A 20,700-nucleotide genomic window follows, 5' to 3' on the forward strand; every position below is an offset into this window, starting at 1 on the left:
ACTGGCCCCTGCTCTGCCTCTGGACCAGCTCAGATGGCCGCATCCCTGGAAAGTCCATCTATCATGAGTGCTTTAGGGTGTGCCCATGGCATTATGGGAGCTGACCCCACTGTGTGTAGGGCCCCTCCAGGCGGGGGGCTTGTGTGTGCGGGGGGAGCTTGCCGGTGCTCTTCTGTGGGCAGAGAGAAGACTTCACCTTCATGGATCCTGACACAGTCCCAGCCGGCTCTGAGTGGCTGGGGCCGGGGGGGTGGGGTCTTCCCGCCCTGGGGGCCGTGGGTTAACCCTTCCCCTTCTCGTGCCCACAGGGTCCCTGGCGGGGGTGCTGGAAATGGAGCGCAGCATCACGGCGGTGCTGGGCAAGGACGTGGTGCTGCCGTGCCGCTACCGGGCTCAGGAGGGCGAGAAGGTGGTGCAGGTGACGTGGCTGAAGCAGGGCGCCGAGGGGCAGAACGTGGAGATCGCCGTGCTGAACTTGGAGTACGGGGAGCACATCCAGGAGCCCTACTTGGGGCGGGTGCTGCGGCAGGCGCCGGGGCCGCTGGAGGACGGCGCCATCGTGCTGAAGAACGCCGTGCAGGCCGACGAGGGCGCCTACGAATGCCGACTCATCACCTTCCCCTCGGGCAACTTCGAGGGCAGCATGACGCTCAGCGTGCTGGGTGAGGGTCCGGGCACGGGGCACCGGGGCTGCCTTGCTCTGCCCTACAGGTGCCCTTGGCTCTGCTGGGCCAGCTGTGGGCAGAGCTGCCTTCCCCACTCCAGCCAGCTAGGCCACTGCAGAGATTGGGGGCACGCAGGGCTGCCCCGGCCATTGGGATGGGAGCAGCCCTGAGCCCCAGCCTTCAGGGGACCTGAACGCTTGGTCTCCGGGCCAGGCCTGTGTTGGGGGAAAGGGACCCCGAAGGGGTGGGGGCGATACAGTGAGTGTAAGGGGAGCTGGGTATGCAGGGGTGGCCCTGGAGGGGTGGGCAGGGTGTCTGCATGAGGCCCTTTGGGGGAGGAGCTGAGCCTGTTCGGGGCCCCCTGGAGTGCGAGCCCCTTGGGGGCCAGGAGCCAGGCCTGAGTGGCCCCCGCGGGGCAGGAGCAGGGCCTGGGCAGGGTGCCCCGAGACAGGAGTTGGGCCTGCGTGGGGTTCCGTGGGGGGGGCCGTAGCCGGGCTGCATGGTGCCCTGTGTGGAGGCAGTAGCCAGGCTGCATGGGGCCTAAGGTTGCCAGGCGTCCGGTTTTCGACTGGAACGCCTGGTCGAAAAGGGCTCTTGGCGGCTCTGGTTGGCACCGGTCGGCGGCACAGCGGGGGCCTGGGGCTAAGGCAGGCTCCTTGCCTGCCCTGGCTCTGCGCGGCTTCCGGAAAAGCGGCCACCAGGTCCCTGCAGCCCCTAGGCGCTGGGACACTGGGCAGCCAGGGACTTCGAGGGTCTGTGCACTGCCCCGAGTGCCGGCTCCGCAGCTCCCATTGGCTAGGAACCATGACCAATGGGAGCTGCCGGGGGGCGGTGCCTGCAGGCACAAAGGCAACATGCACAGTGCAGAGAGCCGCCTGCCTGTCCATGTGCCTAGAGGCCGCGGGGACCTGGCGGCCGCTTCCTCGGAGATGTGGTAAGTGCCGCCGGGACTCCCCACCCCTAGCCTGAGCCTTCCCCCCCACCACACCAACCCTCTGCCCCAGCTCGGAGTTCCCTATCACACCCCAAATCCCTCATCTCCAGCTTCACCCCAGAGCCCACACCCCCAGCTGGAGCCCTCACCCCCGTGCACCCCAACCCCCTGCCCTAATCTGGAGCCCCCTCCCACACCCCAAACCCCTTATCCTCTGCACCCCAAACCCCTCATCCCCAGCCCCACCTCAGAGCCAGCACCCCAGAGCCAGCACCCCAGAGCCCCACCTCAGAGCCAGCACTCCCAGCCAGAGCTTCCCCTCCCCTGCACCCCAAACCCCTGCCCTAGTCTGGGGCTCCCTCCTGCACCCCAAACCGCTCATCCCCAGGGCTGTAGCTGGGCTGTGTGGGGTCTGGGGGGGTAGAGGGTGGGCTGCACGGGACCCCAAGGGGGTGGGGGGCAGTAGCTGACCTGCATGGGGCCCTGTGGAGGGGAACAGTAGCTGGCCTGCATGGGGTCCCATGGGGGTGTGCAAATGCTGGACTGCATGGGGCCCTGGGGGTGTGTGTGCAAATTCCAGATGGCATGGGGTCCCGGGGGGATGCTGCCTTTTACACCCCCCTCACCGCTCTGCATCCTCCCCGCAGTGCCCCCGCTGCCGACCCTGAACCCCGGCCCCCCGCTGGAGGAGGGGCAGGGGAGGACGCTGGCCGCCTCCTGCACAGCCGAGGGCAACCCCATGCCGACAGTGACCTGGGAGACGCAGGTGCGCGGCACCAACAGCACCCGCCACTCCTCGCACCCCCGCTCAGCCTCCGTCACCAGCGAGTTCTTCCTGGTGCCTGGGCGCAGCATGAACGGCCAGACGCTCACCTGCGTCGTCAGCCACCCGGGTCTGCCGCACGAGAAGAGGATCACCCACGTGCTGAGTGTCGCCTGTACGTCCCAGCCCGGAGGGTGGCATGGGGGGCACAGTCCGGGGGGGGGGCTGCCATGGGAAGCGCAGAGACCCACAGCGAAGCTGCCATGGGGGGCAGAGATCCCCTCCAGGAGGTGATATGGGGGAGGGACAGAGACCCCTTGGGAAGCTGCTATGGGGGCAGAGATCCCCCCAGAACGTGCCATGGGGGTGGGGCGGAGACCCTTAGGGGCCTGCCATGGAGGTGCTGGAGGGCTGGCATGGGGTAGGGCAAAGGCCCCTGGGGGGTTGTCATGGGGGGCAGAGACCCACTGGGGGGTGCTGTGGAGCAGTGGGAGGAGCAGAGACACCCAAGGGGAGCAGCTATCGGAGTGGGAAGGCATATACCCCCTGGTGGGGGAGGGCTGAAGGGGAACCCCAGATCAGATGGGGCCCCAGGGGTTTAGTTGAGGGGCTTGGGGCAGGGGACATGTTTGCACAGACCAAGGTGAGCGTGGGGCCAGTGATGGAAAGGGCACAGGCTGGGGGGTGAAGAGGGGGCTCAGATGGGCATTTCTCTCTCCCCCTCCTCACGGTCGTTGCCCTCCCCCCACCCAGATCTCTCGGACGCCTCAGTGCGAGGGCACGAGGAGGAGGAGGACTGGCAGGCGGGCAAGGAGGGCGTCTCGCTGAAGTGCCTTGGCGAGGGCAACCCCCCACCCACCTACAACTGGACCCGGTAAGTGTGAGCCCACCGTTTGCGGGCAGGGTTCCCCTTCCCAGCACAGCTCCGGGGGCAGAGGAGGGGGCAGGGCTGGCCTGTGCCTCTATCGGGGGCTGGCGCTGGAGGCTTGCGGGGGCTCAGGTCTGAGAAGCACCCCCAGGTTTGGACTCGCTGCCCAGCCTCAGAGGGTCAGCCAGACCGGGCTCTGGGTCTCATAGGGGAGTTTGCCATGGTTGCAGACTCCAAGGGGATGCCCATTTCCCACCCGCCTCCAGCCAGAATATGGGCACGAGGAGCTGGTGTGACCCACACAAGAGCCTACTACAGCTGCCAGTTAGTGGAGTTACTCCTGCAGCAGGAGGCAGCAGCTGGTGTTTTAGCTCTGGAGGTCCAGGGTTCGAATCCTGGTGACAACCAGCTCGCGCTGTGGGGCGGAGCTCCAAGAAGGGCTGTGTTCTGGGTCAAAGTGCCGGTCGATGGCTGCCCTCCCTGGCCAAGCCATAGGCCTGTCTTCATTCCTGGCTACCTCACAGCCAGCGAGTTGGTACATAGAATCGTAGGACTGGAAGGGACCTCGAGAGGTCATCTGCACTCATGGCAAGACTAAGTATGATCTGAGACCATCCCTGACAGGGGTTTGTCTAACCTGCTCTTCACAATCTCTAGCTGCGTGGCATACTCTGCATGTCAGCCAGTCAGTCCCAGCTGAGTTTGAGGTTTGCCAGGTGCTGCCTGTACCAGCTGTGATTTCACATGGGCAAGCCTCCGGCAGCTGGGACTGCAAGGCTGCGAGCTTCCTCTGAGCAGTGCCCTCCCACTCCAGGCCACAAAATCAATTTACCTCCGTCTTCTTCCTGCCAGCCCAGGCTGGGTGCCCATTAGCCTGGTCCCAGGCCTGCGGCTGCATTCCCAGCCAACAACCCTCGTGATCCCAGAGACTGGGAATCCAGGCGGATGGAGTGCACAGCTCCCACGGAGCCATTCGAAGGGAAGCTTTAACTTCCATAAACACTTGAGTCATCGCCCAGCCATCTCTGTTGTCTTGGGAGCCCTGGGGCAGCAGGGACTGGCTGGGACGTGCTGTAGGTTGCTGGAGGCAGCCGGGGCCCCATGCACCCGCAGGGAGGAGAGGCTAAGGGGCAGCATGAGGGAACGTGGGCCGAGCGAGGCTCCCTCGGGGCTCTGGCCAGGCCCTGCGGGGAGAGGGCCTTTGACTCAGCAAATTTGCGGATGATACTAAACTGGGAGGAGTGGTAGATACGCTGGAGGGGAGGGATAGGATACAGAAGGACCTAGACAAATTGGAGGATTGGGCCAAAAGAAATCTGATGAGGTTCAATAAGGATAAGTGCAGAGTCCTGCACTTAGGACGGAAGAACCCAATGCACAGCTACAGACTAGGGACCGAATGGCTAGGCAGCAGTTCTGCGGAAAAGGACCTAGGGGTGACAGTGGACGAGAAGCTGGATATGAGTCAGCAGTGTGCCCTTGTTGCCAAGAAGGCCAATGGCATTTTGGGATGTATAAGTAGGGGCATAGCGAGCAGATCGAGGGACGTGATCGTTCCCCTCTATTTGACATTGGTGAGGCCTCATCTGGAGTACTGTGTCCAGTTTTGGGCCCCACACTACAAGAAGGGTGTGGATAAATTGGAGAGAGTCCAGCGAAGGGCAACAAAAATGATTAGGGGTCTAGAACACATGACTTATGAGGAGAGGCTGAGGGAGCTGGGATTGTTTAGCCTGCAGAAGAGAAGAATGAGGGGGGATTTGATAGCTGCTTTCAACTACCTGAAAGGGGGTTCCAAAGAGGATGGCTCTAGACTGTTCTCAATGGTAGCAGATGACAGAACGAGGAGTAATGGTCTCAAGTTGCAGTTGGGGAGGTTTAGGTTGGATATTAGGAAAAACTTTTTCACTAAGAGGGTGGTGAAACACTGGAATGCGTTACCTAGGGAGGTGGTAGAATCTCCTTCCTTAGAGGTTTTTAAGGTCAGGCTTGACAAAGCCCTGGCTGGGATGATTTAACTGGGAATTGGTCCTGCTTCAAGCAGGGGGTTGGACTAGATGACCTTCTGGGGTCCCTTCCAACCCTGATATTCTATGATTCTATGACTGGAATGCCTAGAGGCTGGCAAGGAGGGCCTGTGCACAGTGCCACCGCTGCCATTAAAAGGAGGGCATGTGGCAGCCCCTGGCCCCATGGGACGCTGGCCTGGGTCAGCCTCCAGGTGTTACTGCACTGGGCGTGCTACGTAATCAATGGTTGGAGCTTTCTCCCCACGCTGCCCCCCCGAAAGCCAGACACGAAACACAGTGGGGCTTTGGGGAACACCCCTCCCCCCTTTTCCTTTTCCCTTTCTTTTCCCTCCACAGGCATTTTCCCATCCCCGGGGAATTTCCCGAGCCGAGGGAGGGGCCGAGGGGCCAAGCCCCTGGAGACTCTATGATTTGAACCCCTGGATCCTGCTTTGTGGGGCCTGAAACGGGGCCAAAGGGACGTGCTTCCTAGCCAAAGCGGCAGCCAGATGGTTAATGGAGCCAGCGAGCTCTGCAGAGGGGAAAAGGAAGGGTCCTATTTGGGTGGCATCCCACGGGGTCTTAGTGTGTGGGCCCATGTGTTTGGGCCTGGGAGTATGTGCAGGTCCCTACTCAAGAATTAGTGTGTGCGTGTGTGTGTGTGTGTGTTTGATCATTCTTGGGTGTACCTGGGTTCGTGTGTGTGTGTACCTGGGTATGTGTGTACCCAGGCGTGTTTGTGCTAAGGTGATCATTCTTATATGTACCTGTTTGTGTGTGTGTATACGCCTGGGTCTATGGATGTGATATTGTGTACAAACACGTGCGTTTGTTTTTGGGGTCTGGTTGTGTGGCTCCGTGTGGACGTGTTTCTGTATTTGTGCTCATGTGACTGCCTTGTGTTTGTGCCCGTGGGTGTGTAAATTGGAGGGTGGGTGCCTGGATAGGCATGCGTTTCTGTGCACCTTGACACGATACATTGTGTAGATGGGTTTGGGGAGATGTACTTGTGTTTGGGTGTCTATGTGAACGTGTGTGTGTTTGTGTACACGTGCATGTGTTGGGGCACTTACGTGTGTGTGTTTGGGCAGGGGTTCGTGTTGTGTGCGTGTGTCCACATGTCCCTCTGTTGACATGTGTGTGTGTCCGTGTGTTGGCGTGTGGGATGGAACCGGTGGCCCGGGTCATGCCGACTCAGCCCCCGTGCGGTGACGCAAGGAGCCGCGCAGCGTTCCGGGCTGTGTCTGGGCAGGCCCCGGCACTGGGCTCTGGCAGCGGATCAGCCGCACAGGAACCGTGGGAAAAGGCAGGGAGCCCTTTGATTTCAGCACCTATTGTTCACGGTGTCCCGGCTCGCCCCGCCCACCACAGCCGCCCGTCCAGGCACGTCGGCCAGGGGAGGCAACCGGCGGCCATGGGGCTGCAGGGAGAGCCATGGGGCGCAGGGCCGGGGGGGGGGGAGCCGTGAGACATTCTCTGTGTGGCTCCCTCCTGTCCATCCATGTGTCTCGCTGTGTCTCCATGTCTCCCTCTATTCCAGGGGTTCCAGCCTGTCCCATAGGGCCCCCCTTAGCACCTCCTTCCATTGGACCCCCCCTCCCCGTTTAGACCCCGCTCTAGGGCAGTGATGGCAGTTGGGAACAGCTGCTGCAGAGCACCCTGGTTAAAGCGAGTGGGATCGCTGCCCCCTGTCTGTTCAACCCCTTGCCCTCCCCGCTTAGCTCCCCCCTCTGACTCTGCCCCTCTCCTCCCCAGGCTCAATGGCCCCATGCCCGAAGGAGTGAAGGTCAAGGGGGCCACCCTCCTCTTCCAGAGACCCCTCACCCCCGACGACACTGGCGTCTACATCTGCCAGGTTGCCAACAGGTTTGCAGCCAAGGAGGTTCGGGCCAGCATCAGCATAAAAGGTAGAGTCTGGGGCAGGCGGGGTGGCAGCACCCCCTTGTGGTGGGGTTGATAAGGCCCCTTGCGATGGGGGGGTTGGCTCTGATGGATAGAATAGGGCTGTTGGATGCAGACACTCCCTGGGGCTCTCCAGCTCCCCACCTGTGATGCCCAGTGTCATCAAATGGGGGCGCCCTCAGTCCCGTCCTGGAGCCAGCAGCTGGAGAGGGGGCTGTGGGTTACCCTGCCCACCGGGTGGTGGTGCAGTCAGAGTGCTGGCTCTGGGCTCGCCCTGGGCCCTCTTCATGTGGGTTCAAATCCAGCCCTGTTGGGTTCAGGCACCCACCCCTCACCAGGGTCTGAGCTCTCCTGGGGGAATCTGCCCGTCTTGTCCCCTCTGCCCAGTAATTGCTCTAGGGCCTAGCGGTGCTCAGCGTCAGGGGGGCTCCGGAGTCCAGGAGAGCGTCAGGGCTTGGCTGGATCAGCACCTGTGCAGGGAGCCCGCCCGGGAGAGCCCAGCACCGCACGAGGCAGGGATGGCGATTCAGCAGGCAGCACTCCGAGTGCTGAGCCCAAGTGGTGCTGGGGGCGCTGTGCTGCAGGGAGCAGGGTGGGGAATCCTTAGCCATACAGAAGCAGATTGGATCTTCAGAGCTAGCACCAACAGGGGCTGATAACTAAACATCAGGTGACCATCCGTCTACCCATCTGTCTGTCTATCTGTCCACCCACCCATCCATCCACTCATCTGTCCATCCACCCATCCATCTGTCCCTCCGTCCATCTGTCCACTCATCCGCCCATTCATCCATCCGCCCATTCATCCATCCGTCCGTCCGTCCACCCATCCATCTGTCCACCCATCTGTCCACCCACCCACCCACCCACCCATCCATCCATCCATCCACCCACCCACCCAACCATCCGTCCGTCCGTCCATCTGTCCACTCATCCATCCATCCATCCATCCATCCATCCATCCACTCATCTGTCCACCCATCCATCCATCCATCCATCCATCTGTCCACTCATCCGCCCATCCATCCATCCATCCATCCATCCATCCATCTGTATCCACCCACCCATCCATCCACTCATCTGTCCACCCACCCACCCATCTGTCCACTCATCCTCCTATCCATCCATCCGCCCATAGAATCATAGAATCATAGAATATAAGGGTTGGAAGGGACCCCAGAAGGTCATCTAGTCCAACCCCCTGCTCAAAGCAGGACCAATTCCCAGTTAAATCATCCCAGCCAGGGCTTTGTCAAGCCTGACCTTAAAAACCTCTAAGGAAGGAGATTCTACCACCTCCCTAGGTAACGCATTCCAGTGTTTCACCACCCTCTTAGTGAAAAAGTTTTTCCTAATATCCAATCTAAACCTCCCCCTATCCAATCTAAACCTCCCCCATCCATCCGCCCATCCATCCATCCACTCATCTGTCTATCCACCCACCCATCCATCCATCCACGCATCCATCTGTCCACCCATCCACTCATTTGTCCACACACCCACCCACCCATCCATCCATCCACTCATCTGTCTATCCACCCACCCATCCAGCCATCCGTCCATCCGTCTGTCGACTCATCCATCCATCTGTCCATCTCTCCATCCATTCATCTGTCTGTCCATCCTTCTGTCCGTCCAGTCTGATGCCCCTTTAGACCCGGAGTCCGGGTTCCTGCCAGCCCACCCTTGTCGCTCGGACACCAGCTGTGCCGTACCCCCCCACACCCGGCCACAGTCTCAGCCTCTCCCTGTCTGTCCCTCCCAGCAGAGAGTGAGCTGCAGAAGGTGAACGTGGTCTCGGCCTCGGTGGTGGCGGTGGGCGTTATCGCGGCCGTGCTGCTCTGCGTGCTGGTCCTGGTTGTTGTGTTCATGACCCTCTACCACCGACGGAAAACCAGGCGCATCTCTGAGAAATAGTAAGAGACGGAGCAAGGGGGGAGGGGCAGCTCCCTGGTGCACCCTCTCCCCCCCTCCACCCCGGAGATACACCAACCCCCCTCACCTGGCCCCTCTGTCTTGCCTCCAGAGGGTCCCTTGACGGGATCCATGGGACCCACATAGAGAAGAGCTGAGCTCCTGCACAAATCATTACAGCAGGGAGCCTGCCCCAGCGTCACCGTCGCTCGCTGGGTGGTGAGCCTCAGGCCTGGGGACCCTGCTCCCGAGCTGGGCTGGGCTGAGCGAGCAGCAGAGGATGGGAGGCCGAGTGGGCAGTGTGGGACGGATGATGCTGGCTACAGCGGGGTCTGCTGCAGAGAGTGGCTGGGCAAGCTTCTGCCCCTCCTCCGCATCCCACAAGCTCTGCCGATTCCCCTCAATCCTGACCCGCAGCCCCCTGCTATCCCAGCCCTGGGCTCTGCCGGTGCCCCTCAATCCCAACCCACAGCCCTCTGCTATCCCAGCTCTGGGCTCTCCCCACAGCTCTGCCAATTCCCCTCAATCCCGACCCACAGCCCACTGCTATCCCAGCCCTGCCCCCACTTCTCTGCCAGCTCCCCTCAATCCCGACCTGTAGCCCCCTCTTATCCTAGCCCTGGGCTCTCCCTACAGCTCTGCTGGTGCTCCTCAATCCCAACCCGCAGCCCCCTGCTATCACAGCTCTGGGCTCCCCCCTGTCACTAAGTCCTAGCATGGTCCAGGCACTTGTAGTTTTAACCCCTGCGAGCTGGTCAAGGTGACATTAAAACTGCCAGCGAGGGTTGTGCTGCGTTCTGGCACCACGTCAGACGCCACCTGGGAGTCATTTTGGCCCCCGACTGGGCCTTGTGTGGTTTGAAATGCTGCCCTTCACCTCAGTGACGACCTAGCGCTCTGCTTTACCGTGTCGGTTCAGCCCCTCAGGCGTACAACCCCTCCGCCCCGCCTGGAGATGTAGAAGGTGCTGACTGACTGTGACCTGGGCCCTGCTTAGAGAGACCTTGATGCAGGCCCTGCAGACAGACTCCTCTCCCTCCTTGCCCCTGACTAGGCAGCCACCCAAACTCTGGCACCCGGATCCTGCCTCAGGCTGCTCCCGGTGGGAATTGAGCCCCAGGCTTCCCTTATCACTGCGCTAACCTCTGCCAGCCAGGATACAAGAGGCTGGGAGCGGGTCTCAGGAGCAGCCTTGGAGGACCAGCCATGGGGTTTGAGGAGAGCACACAGCTCAGCCAGGCCACGGGGCTCCCGGGGCTGACCGGGACGCGGATCTCACTGCTCACCCTGGTGTCTCTCTACCTGGCAGCGAGGAGGAGCTGACCATAACGAGGGAGAATTCCATCCGGCGCCTGTACTCCAGCCACAGCACCAGCACCCGGAACCAGGTGAGGGGGCCGGGAGAGTGGGGGGAGCCCAATGGGGAGGGAGTGGGGCCCTGGTGGGGATGTTCAGCCCTCTCCCCCTCCCCCTCCCACGATTATGCTGAATTTTCTCCCCATCCGATTTGCAGGGGAGCTGGCTCAGTGAAGAACCCAGCCTCCCCTGCAGGGAACGTGTGGAAAGACACGAGTGAGGTTTGGGGCTTGTTAGGAGACAGTAGACAGGGCAACCCAACCCCATGGCGGGTAACTGGAGGCAGCTGCCCAGGCTGCATGGGGGATAGCTGGGGGTGGCTATGCGGAGCCCATAAGGGTCACTGGGGGCAGCTACTCAGCCCCATAAAGGTAACTGGAGCAGGGCTGCACAAAGGTTTTTGGGTGCCTAGGGCAAAATCTGAAACTGAGCTCCTCCCGCCCCCCAAAAATGACCCTGGAGACAAAAGAAGAATTCTGGCTGTGGGTGCAAAGACACTGGCGGGAGGTGACTCACCCATCCTGCGGGCCTGGGCCTGGCTCCCTGTGTGGGGCATGGGGACCCAGCACACGGGGTCGCAGCCCTGCTCCGCTTTGGCCCGGCTGCCCCTGCCCCACGGAGCAGCCTTGTGCCCTGGCACCCAGTGCCGCAGCGTCACTGATTCCTGTCCCACGGGCTCGGGGGCCCTCTCGAACATGGGGCTGGGGCAAACTGCCCCTTTCATCCTGCCCTGGCTGGCCCTGGCGGGGTGTGAGGGAGACTGCCAGGACCAGGCGTTGGTCACCCGCCCTCGCTCTCTGTTTTTCAGACAGAGGAAACCCTGCACCTGCGGGGGGACAGCCAGCAGGGAAGCCTGCGGGGAGACAGCCTGCGTGGCACCAGCATCTGCTCCGTCTTGGTGAGGCGCGGGGTGGGGCTTTCAGCTTGCCCTGCAGGGCGGCTCCCGTTGCTCCTGTCCTGTGCTGATTCCCTTGGAGCTCGGAGTCGCGGCCCCGGGGAGGTGGCTGCGGGAGCCCCCTGCAGAGTCCCGTGGGGTCAGCAGTCGGACGGGAACTGGCATCGGGGGGGGGCCCTCCCACCCCTTGGAGCCCCTGCAGCCCAGGCTGCCTTGGGTTCCCTGCTCTGGCACATGTGTGGATGCGCTCACGCATTCTCACACCTGCTAGCTCACACCTGGACACCCTCACATGCACCCCTCCTCACACATGTCTTCACACCCGCTAGCTCACCCATGCTCACACATACATAGCCCTCCGACTGGGGACTCATTTGTGCATCTCACACTCACAAGCCTGCCGCCCTCTGGTGCCCGCACACCCGCCCAGCCTACGCCCACACCGACCCATGTGCATGCACACTCACCATCATCGCATTTCAGCCCAGAGCAAACCCCTCGTGCCTCGGGCCCTGAACCCCGGCAGAGCAAAGGGAAGCTGCCAGGGCACCCAGCCCCCAGAGAGCAGGTCTCCTGGCCGAGGTTACGCTGACCCCTACTGGCCTGGGCAGGGAGGACCACAAGTCATGCACTGACAATGGATATTCAGGCTCCTATGGCTTTCCCCAGGAGGGGAGAAGGTTTCCCAGCAGGTGTGTGTGTGTATGTCAGGGGGAAATGCTGTTCCTCTGAGTCCTCACCTGCTCTGCTCAGCCAGTGGCTAGACTGCCCTCTCCCTAGCCACAGCGCCACCCAGTGGCTGCCCCGGGATCTCCCCAGGGATTAGCTAGCAGCTAGAGGGTGGGTGTGTGGGAGGACGTGTTCTGGGAAGGGGAACTCCCTGCTCTGCCCCCCAGCACCCCAGCTCAGTTGTTGTCTCCCCTGGCTCAGAGCGAGGAGGCAGAGGGGCGCAGCTACTCCACCCTGTCGACGGTGCGGGAGATTGAGACACAGACGGAGCAGCCCCCGGCCCCAGCGCTGGTCCCCGAGGAGGAGAAGGAGGAGAAGGAGAAAGAGAGGGAGGAGGAAGAGGAGGAGGAGGAGCGGGAGGAGAACACCATCAAGGCAGCCATGACCCACTTTGTGCAGGAGAACGGCACACTGCGGGCCAAGCCCACCACCAACGGCATCTACATCAATGGGCGGGGCCACCTGGTGTGAGCCAGGGGCCACGGGCACAGACTGGCCTGGTGCCGATCAGGGCCGGGCCCTGGACACACAGATGTCCCCTGCAGCCTGCCAGCCCTTCCCGCTGGGACTGACCCACTGAGCCCTTGTACAGACAGCCTGCTCTGGCTCTGGATTTCTGGAGAGGGCAGATCTGGTTCACTGTGGGGCAAAAGGGCCCTTGGCCAATTGGGGGGTCCCCTGCCCCCGCATTGGTCCTTGCTTCCTGCAACAGCCGCCTAGCTTTTCTGCATGGGATGTTTCCTGCCCGGCTGGCCCCGAGGGCCCCATGCATGCTCCTCCCTCTGACCTCTGCCGCAGTGGGGCTGGAGAATGTGGTACCTGCCTACCCTGTCCTGTCTATCCCCAGAGGCAGGACTAGCCAGGAAGCGGCTCTGACGACTCAGGGAGCTGCCTACATCCCGACTGGGGGTAACAACTGTGGGGTCACGCTGCCTCCTGTAGGGGGCACTGTCACAGCCACTGCATCTGGCCCAGGTGGCGCTTGGAGCCACGCCCCCCAGCACGGTGCAAGGGTGGGACCCCAGCCCTCTGTCGAGTCTGTCCTCTGGGCGACCCCAGGGACAGGCCCTCCCTGGAGAGCCCCCGGCTTCCTGTGCCATTCCGGGGATGTCTCTGTGCTCTGTGGTGCCCACCAGTGGCCGCGGGCGGACTAGCGTCAAGGGCAAGTGAGCGCGGAGACACCCCAGCAGGGGCACTTAGGGGTGGGGGAATCGGCGCCACCTGCTGGGCAAGAGGAACCCAAGCGCCTGCCTCAGCCCCATGCACACAGCCCGCCCCATGGGGCTTGGCATCTTGGTAAGGCAGGGGTGCGGCACCCCTGTGGCCGGGCTGCAATGAACACTGGGGTGTGAGAAGGTCTGGACCAAGACTGAGGGACACAGACAGACCCTGTGGTTCTCTCCGCTCTCTAGATCCCAGCCTGGGTCCCGCAGCTACAGACGGGGTTGCTCAGAACACAAGAGAGCACTGCCCCCCGGCCTCACCGGCTCCCCAACGCCACAGGGCCCGGCCCCAGGAGCTAATCTGGGCCCAGCCGGGGTTCAGGGGTGCTCGCCCTGGGTGGTTTAATGGAGGTAAAATTCCTCTGGTCCTGGGGCGACTGGGATCCTGGTGCAGGGAATGGGGCTCTGAGGGTCTCCAAATACTTTGGGAGGGTTGAAGTTCACCAAAGGTTTTTTTCCTGGTTGTTTAAAGCCATGGGGCTTCCCTCTCCCCCACCTCAGTGTAATGCACAAGTATTTTAAACCCTTGGGTTTCTAGTTAAAGGGGCAGCCATGTCCGGGGCCCCAGCCCGCACAGCTGAGCGTGGGGTCGGGAGCAGGGATTGAACTGGGGATCTGCAGAGCTAACAAGCCGAGTGTGAACCAAAAGGAGAAGACCCCTGAGCAGCATCAGGCGCTGCATGGACGGGCCCAGCAGCTGGATGTGGGTGACACCCGCTGGGTTACAGAGCTGGGCTGGGTTTGATTCTTTCCCTGGGGTTTCTCTCCTTGGCAGAGTACAAACAGGCTGAGCCCCAGTGGGACCCCAGCAGGGTTGAACCTGGGCCCAGCGCATTCTCCCAGTCCCGGTCCACACAGCCCCATGCCAGATCATCGTGCCCCCCGGACACGCTCTCCTCTGTGGCCATGCATGGTGTTAGCATTGGCAGAGCAGCTGGGGTTGAACCCTGAGGGCTGTTCCTGCCCAGAAATGGTCTCGTTCCTGCTGGGGTAGGGGGCCTGTTTGCAGGCCCAACACTCACCAGGGGGTGAAGTTTTGGCAGGAGGGAGGAGTAGGGCCATTTGTCTAAATCCTTAACAGAACGGCAGCCCGGTGACCCTTCAGCGGATGCTGGGCCATGGTTCCCCCAAGGTGGCCCCACCCTGCTCCCCTCGGAGTCAGTTGCAAACCTCTCCTGGGCTGCAAGCCCTCTCCCCCATCTGGTCATTGGCAACCAGAGGCTGGTTCATCGCCACGGGACGCTGATGCTGCAGGTCTGCACAGGAGGGCAACTCGTGGCTCCACGGAGGGACCAACCAGAGCCTTGCCATTGACACCCTCCTTGCCCCCCAGGGCTTTGGATCAGGCTCTGTGTCCTCTTTGCCCCATGTCCGATATTTTGGGGAGGGCCCCTCCAGAGCAGACCGCCCCTCCCCCCCGACAGCAGGAGAGCACATCTGGCCCGGAGGAATGGCTGGGCTTCATGTCAGGCCGGGTGGAACCTCCTGCAGTGTGAAATCCATGGAGGGGTGCTGGGGACGGATTTGGCTCCTGGTCCCTGTGGGCGGGGGGTACCCGGAATCAGATCAAGAATACGCCAGGCCCAGTCTGGCCTGGTGCAGAATGCTGCTGCCCCCTGGTGGTGATATTTATAACGTTTTTATGTATGGTTTATTTCTATGTTTTGCTGCCCCTCCATGGGCCACTCTCAGGGCAAGAAAGACCTAGAGTGGTGAGGTCTAAAGCAATGAGTGTTGGCCTAATCCGGCTCCAAAGTAAAGCCCCCGCAGGGGTGGATTTAGGGCTCCAAGAAAGTCCTGCTTGGCACGCAGGTAATGCTCCCAATCCTAGCCAGCGGGAAGAGGGGCCGGGGCTGTGCCCTGCGGGATCTGAGTGAGATGGGAAAGTGGAGGAGTAGGGATGAAGCTTTTCCACGGTGTAGAAACAGAGGGTTTGCTGCCTTGGCTCAGACGCCTGGCCTCTCTCATCCCGTCTCCTCACCCCCTGTGAGATTGGATCAGACCACGGGTTCTTCTAGGCCCCAATCCAAAGCCCACCGAAGTCACTGGGCAATTTTCCATTGACTTCTGGGACTATTGGCGCAGACTCCATGCCCCACATCCCACCTCCACCAATGGCCAATACCTGATCCTTCAGCTAAAGACAAGCCCTTGTGCGTGTAGCCAGCTGTGCCATGCCTCCAGACCCCTGCCGTCTGGCGCCCAAAGCGTGAGAGTGGTTCTTACCTTCAAATTGTCTTGGGAAAGGAAATTAAACCAGGTTTGAAAGCCCAGGCCCAGGTCGATTTCAGAGGGGCAATTGTGTTGCATTTTTGATTCCGAGGGGTTTGGGGGTAGTCTCTGGAGTTAGTGGCGGGGATTCCCTGTCCTGTGTATGTTCTGTAAATGTGTGTGTATATAGAGCTCCCTATCTATGTGTATATAGATGTATATGCCTATTCTTTTTGTTATATGTACTGCTGGTTTTGTAAATAAATTCCCCATTTGGCACCCTGGGACTTCTGGGTTAGTCCCTTTTGCTTGTCTCCTTGGGGGCTCCTGGCCTGGCTGAAGGAGCCAAATGGGCGGCTGGTCGGGGGGAGCTCAGAGAACCTCAGAGCAAACTGCCCGGAGCTGGAGAGGAGGAAAGGAATGAATATGAGCACTTGGCTTTCACCCACATGGGCAGTGACTGGGTTTGGTGCCCATGGCAGGGTCGTGTGTGACTGTGAGAGAGAGAGGGAGCGAGAGAGACCTGTGACTTGTGCGTGTGTACATATGCATGTGATTGTACATGCATGCACTTGTAATTGTGTGTTTACATGTGTGTGATTGCGTTTACATACATGATTGTATGCATGCACCTGTGAGTTTGTGTGTTTGCATGCATGTGAGTGTGTTTGTGTGTGCACACTTGTGTGATTCTATGTTTTACGTGTGTGGTTTTTGTTAGTGTGATTGCATCTGGGAGTGCGCTTGGCTTCACTGCAAAGTCAGCTTGTCTGGCAAATCGCCTTTCGTCCACACACACAAGCCCCTCCCTTGGGTGTAGTGGTGCTGGGCACTCAGGCTGGGCACTCCTGCAGGGCTAGATGGTAAAGCCCAAGTGAGCCCAACCTGTCAGCTGCTAACACGACCACTCTGCAGTGTGGATGCAGGAGTGGGTAGGTGTCAAAGTCTGTGTGTGTGTGTATCTGTATATGATGAGTGTGTATGTGTATCTGGGTGTAGCAGTGTGTGTATCTGTGTATGATGAGCATCTATGTATGTGTATCTGTGTGCATGTATATCAGTGTGTGTGTATCTGTATATGAGTATCTGTGTGTGTATGTATCTATGTACCTGTGTGTATCTGTGTGTGTGTCTGTATGTGATGAGTATGTGTGTATGTATCCATGTGCGTGTGTGTATCAGTACATGTGTGTATCTGTATATGAGTATCTTTGTATGTGTATCTATGTGTGTATTCATATGCGTGTATGTATCAGTATGTGTGTGTATCTGTATATGTGTATCTGTGTGTGTGTATGTATCCATGTGCATGTGTGTGTGTGTGTGTCCATGGGCATGTGTGTATCTGTGTGTGTGTGTATGTATCCATGTGTGTGTGTGTGAATCAGTGTGTGTGTCTATATATGATGAATATCTGTGTGTGTATCTGTGTTTCAGTGTATGTGTGTATCAGTGTGTGTGTATCTGTATATGATGAGTATCTGTGTGTGTGTGTATCTGTGTGCATATCAGTATGTTTGTGTATCTGTATATGATGTGTATCTGTGTGTGTGTGTATATATCTGTGTGTGTCTGTATCTGTATAAGAGTATCTATGTCTGTGTGTCTGTATATGAGAGTATTTCTGTGTGTGTATGTAGCTATATGTGATGAGTATCTGTGTATGTGTATCAGTGTGTGTACCTGTGTGTGTGTATTTGTATATGTGTATCAGTGTGTGTGTATTTGTATATGAGTATCTGTGTCTGTGAATCAGTGTGTGTGTGTGTATCCGTGTGTGTATCAGTGTGTGTGTACCTGTATATGAGTATCTGTGTGTGTGTATCCGTGTGTGTGTGTGTGTACCTGTATATGAGTATCTGTGTGTGTATCAGTGTGTGTGTACCTGTATATGAGTATCTGTGTCTGTGTATCAGTGTGTGTGTGTGTGTATCCGTGTGTGTATCAGTGTGTGTGTGTATCCGTGTGTGTGTGTATCAGTGTGTGTGTGTACCTGTATATGAGTATCTGTGTCTGTGTATCAGTGTGTGTGTGTGTGTATCCGTGTGTGTATCAGTGTGTGTGTGTATCCGTGTGTGTGTGTACCTGTATATGAGTATCTGTGTGTGTGTATCAGTGTGTGTGTGTGTGTATCAGTGTGTGTGTGTGTATCCGTGTGTGTGTGTACCTGTATATGAGTATCTGTGTCTGTGTATCAGTGTGCGTCAAAGTCTCAGGACCAATGGAAATGTTTCCTTCCAAGCCCAAGTCGATGCTGTTGGAAGAGCCAATCCGTGTCCTGCGTCATGCAGCATCTTCCCGGTGTGCAGCACGCGTGGCTAGGGGCCGAGGGGAGGCTGGCGCTGGAGGACTGAGCTGCGACACAAGCCGTGGGAGCCCCTCAGCTCTATAAAGGGAACTGAGGAAACTCTTGAGAGCAGGGATCTGGGCCAGCCTCCCTCGGCTTCCGGAAAGGCAGAGCAGCTCCTGCGTTGAAGCTCAGGGACGGCAGTGGTGGGGGCAGGCAGGTGTGTGTCGAAACCTGCTGTTCCCACCCTCACTCCAAGGGACTTTGTGAAATTGGCATGAGAGCGAAAGCGATGAGAAAGCTGCAGGCCCTTTACAATGCATTTCTACCTGCCTCTCACTAGCACCGGCCTTGCTGGCCTTTAAACTCCCCTCCCACCGGGCAGGAACCCTGCCTGGGCTGAGGGATGCTCTCCTGCCTGTGGAGAGTGCAAAGGGCCCACCCTTGGGGTCTCCACGCTGACAGCACCCAGCGCCGCGGCCTGGTGACCCACAAGAAGACTGGTTCCTAAGGGCGCCCCTATTTGTACATGCAGGGATTGCGCCATCCCCAATTCTCCCGATGTGGAAGTGAACCGGGGGGTGGGCGGCAGGGGCTCCATCCAAGGAGGTGGCCTGCAGTAACACCCCTCTCTCCCAAGCTAACGAAGCGTTGGCAGGAGTCTACGACCACAGATTTGGTATCGAGGGAGAAGAAGATGAGAAGACACCACTCACATCAAAACTTGGGTGTGTGAGTCTGTGGGGGTGTGTGCTAGATTTGGATCCCTCTCCAAGGTGTGTGTATGTGACTGTGTGTGTGTTGGATTTGGATCCCTTGTGTTTGTGCTGTGTGTGTGTGTTGGATTTGGATCCCTTGTGTTTGTGGTGTGTGTGTTGGATTTGGATCCCTTTCCAAGGTGTGCATGTCTGACTCTCTGTATGTGGCCCTGCGTGTGTTGGATCTGGATCCCATTCCATGGTGGGTGGGTGGTGTGAATCTGTGTGCGAGTCCATGTTTGTGTGAGTCCATGTGTGCATGGGAGCCAATGCATGGGTGAGTGACTCTGTGTGTCTGAGGCTGACAGGTTGTAGGTGTGAATCCATGTGTGCCAGCTTTGGATTCCCGTCCATGGGCGTGTGTGCGACCCCGGGGGCTGGGTCTGTGTGTGTGCGGTATCTGTTTTGCGCCCTGTGGTTTCTTGAAGATGCTTGGGCAGGAAGTTAGCTTGGAGGCAGCAGAACTCACTTCCTGCTGGGTGCCGATCCCCAGCCCTGACAGCGAACAGGAGTGCAACGGTGCAACGAGTTTTACGTCAGGCCTGGGCCTCGGCAGCTTCCTCTCTTGGGTGCTGCTTCCGCTGCTGAGCCGCCCGGCTGGGGGCTCCCCACACCCTGGGGCTGGGCTTTTGGGGCTTCGTTCCCAGGCCACAGACTCTCTCTGGACTGATTTCTTGTTTGGATCCAGCCCAAGCGAAGATTTCGGCAGCCAGAGGTTGATGCTGTAGAGGCAACCATGGGGTGGATTTGAGGAAGAGACACCTCCCCAGGGCTGCTCGGTGAATGGCAGCCATCAAAGGGACCGTGGGCTGAGGATTTCCTCACTGGCCTGCCCCGCCCCATGTGGGCCAGGTGGTCCCAGCAGCGGGAAGGGCTGGGGCTTGTGTGTTAGAGCCTGGAAGCCCCCGGGCTGGTCCAACCATCCCCATGTCTCTCGCCATGAAAGCCAGGCAGAAGGTGAAACGGAAAGGAGCAGCCAAGGACCGGGTCTTTGGGTGTGACCTGCTGGAGCACCTCCAGCACTCTGGCCAGGAAGGTAAGGGCGGTGCGCTCCTCCGGGGGCAGACCCTCCGCCCCTGCTCTCCATGGGGCTGCGGCAGGGAATGGGCCGGGAGACACCGCTCTGGGTGCTGACCCATTGCTCGGTGGGGACCCTCCCGGAGCCCCCAGTGCTGCTGGGCTGGTGTCTCCAGCACAGAGCCATCCCCGCTGCCGGCAGTGGGGCTGGGCTGGTGCAGAAGCGGCTTTCTGTGAACATCCGCTTGCCTCTGCACGGAGCCTCTCTGGGCGTGTTCCTGAGCCTCCCGCTTTGCTGCCTGAGAGCAGCCTGGGCAGATGGGCCAGGGGTCAGGGCAGGAGCCATCCAGGTGCAGCTTTAAGCCAGTATTGCAGAATCCTGGTTTCACTTATCATTTGAATCCAGGCTGCACCAGGTATGGGGCTGGCCCTGAGCCGTCACAGGGTCCCGTCGTACCGGGTATGGGGCCGGCCCTGAGCCCTCACAGGGCCCCGTCGTGCCGGGTATGGGGCGGGCCCTGAGCCGTCACAGGGCCCCGTCGTGCCGGGTATGGGGCCGGCCCTGAGCCCTCACAGGGCCCGTCGTGCCGGGTATGGGGCCGTCCCTGAGCAGTCACAGGGCCCCGTCATGCCGGGTATGGGGCCGGCCCTGAGCCCTCACAGGGCCTGTCGTGCCGGGTATGGGGCCGTCCCTGAGCAGTCACAGGGCCCCGTCATGCCGGGTATGGGGCCGGCCCTGAGCCCTCACAGGGCCCGTCGTGCCGGGTATGGGGCCAGCCCTGAGCAGTCACAGGGCCCCGTCATGCCGGGTATGGGGCCGGCCCTGAGCCCTCACAGGGCCCCGTCGTGCCGGGTATGGGGCCAGCCCTGAGCAGTCACAGGGCCCCGTCATGCGGGGTATGGGGCCGGCCCTGAGCCCTCACAGGGCCCGTCGTGCCGGGTATGGGGCCGGCCCTGAGCCCTCACAGGGCCCCGTCGTGCCGGGTATGGGGCCAGCCCTGAGCAGTCAGTACAAGCCAGCTTGGCATGTAGAATCGCAGCGTTCCCACAATCCCACTCGAAACCTGGATCCCAGAATCAGGCTCCTGCAGTCAGGGAACAGACACATGCCATGGGCCATGTCTCTAAGCAAAGCATCCCAGACCCGGGGGACCCCTGCCCTCCCTAGG

General features: G+C 60.0%; 2 protein-coding genes and 1 long non-coding RNA gene across 6 annotated transcripts in view; 2 read left to right on the forward strand and 1 right to left on the reverse strand.

The window, feature by feature from the left end:
* The window catches only part of NECTIN4 (nectin cell adhesion molecule 4), a 44,684-nt gene extending 28,941 nt beyond the window's left edge, over positions 1 to 15,743 (forward strand). Inside the window, exons 2-9 of one of the 2 annotated variants that reach the window (XM_048827767.2) lie at positions 309 to 662; positions 2,247 to 2,537; positions 3,116 to 3,236; positions 6,995 to 7,146; positions 8,907 to 9,057; positions 10,365 to 10,443; positions 11,220 to 11,309; positions 12,237 to 15,743. In XM_048827767.2, coding sequence (XP_048683724.2) covers positions 309 to 662; positions 2,247 to 2,537; positions 3,116 to 3,236; positions 6,995 to 7,146; positions 8,907 to 9,057; positions 10,365 to 10,443; positions 11,220 to 11,309; positions 12,237 to 12,506 — 1,508 coding nt within the window. In that variant the 3' untranslated portion in view covers positions 12,507 to 15,743. The remainder of the gene's footprint in view (positions 1 to 308; positions 663 to 2,246; positions 2,538 to 3,115; positions 3,237 to 6,994; positions 7,147 to 8,906; positions 9,058 to 10,364; positions 10,444 to 11,219; positions 11,310 to 12,236) is intronic. The other variant, XM_048827768.2, reaches the window with a different exon arrangement.
* Positions 1 to 20,700, reverse strand: part of LOC142069942 (uncharacterized) — a 250,602-nt gene that overhangs the window by 94,460 nt on the left and 135,442 nt on the right. The gene's annotated exons all lie outside the window — the stretch shown is intronic.
* The window catches only part of ARHGAP30 (Rho GTPase activating protein 30), a 52,794-nt gene continuing 51,151 nt past the window's right edge, over positions 19,058 to 20,700 (forward strand). For all 3 annotated transcript variants that reach the window (XM_048827764.2, XM_075122788.1, XM_075122787.1), the window contains exon 1: positions 19,058 to 19,550. In XM_048827764.2, the coding sequence (XP_048683721.2) occupies positions 19,442 to 19,550 (109 nt within the window). In that variant the 5' untranslated portion in view covers positions 19,058 to 19,441. The remainder of the gene's footprint in view (positions 19,551 to 20,700) is intronic.

This window comes from Caretta caretta, chromosome 24 (assembly GCF_965140235.1).
Source record: "Caretta caretta isolate rCarCar2 chromosome 24, rCarCar1.hap1, whole genome shotgun sequence".
Taxonomy (NCBI): Eukaryota; Metazoa; Chordata; order Testudines; family Cheloniidae; genus Caretta; species Caretta caretta.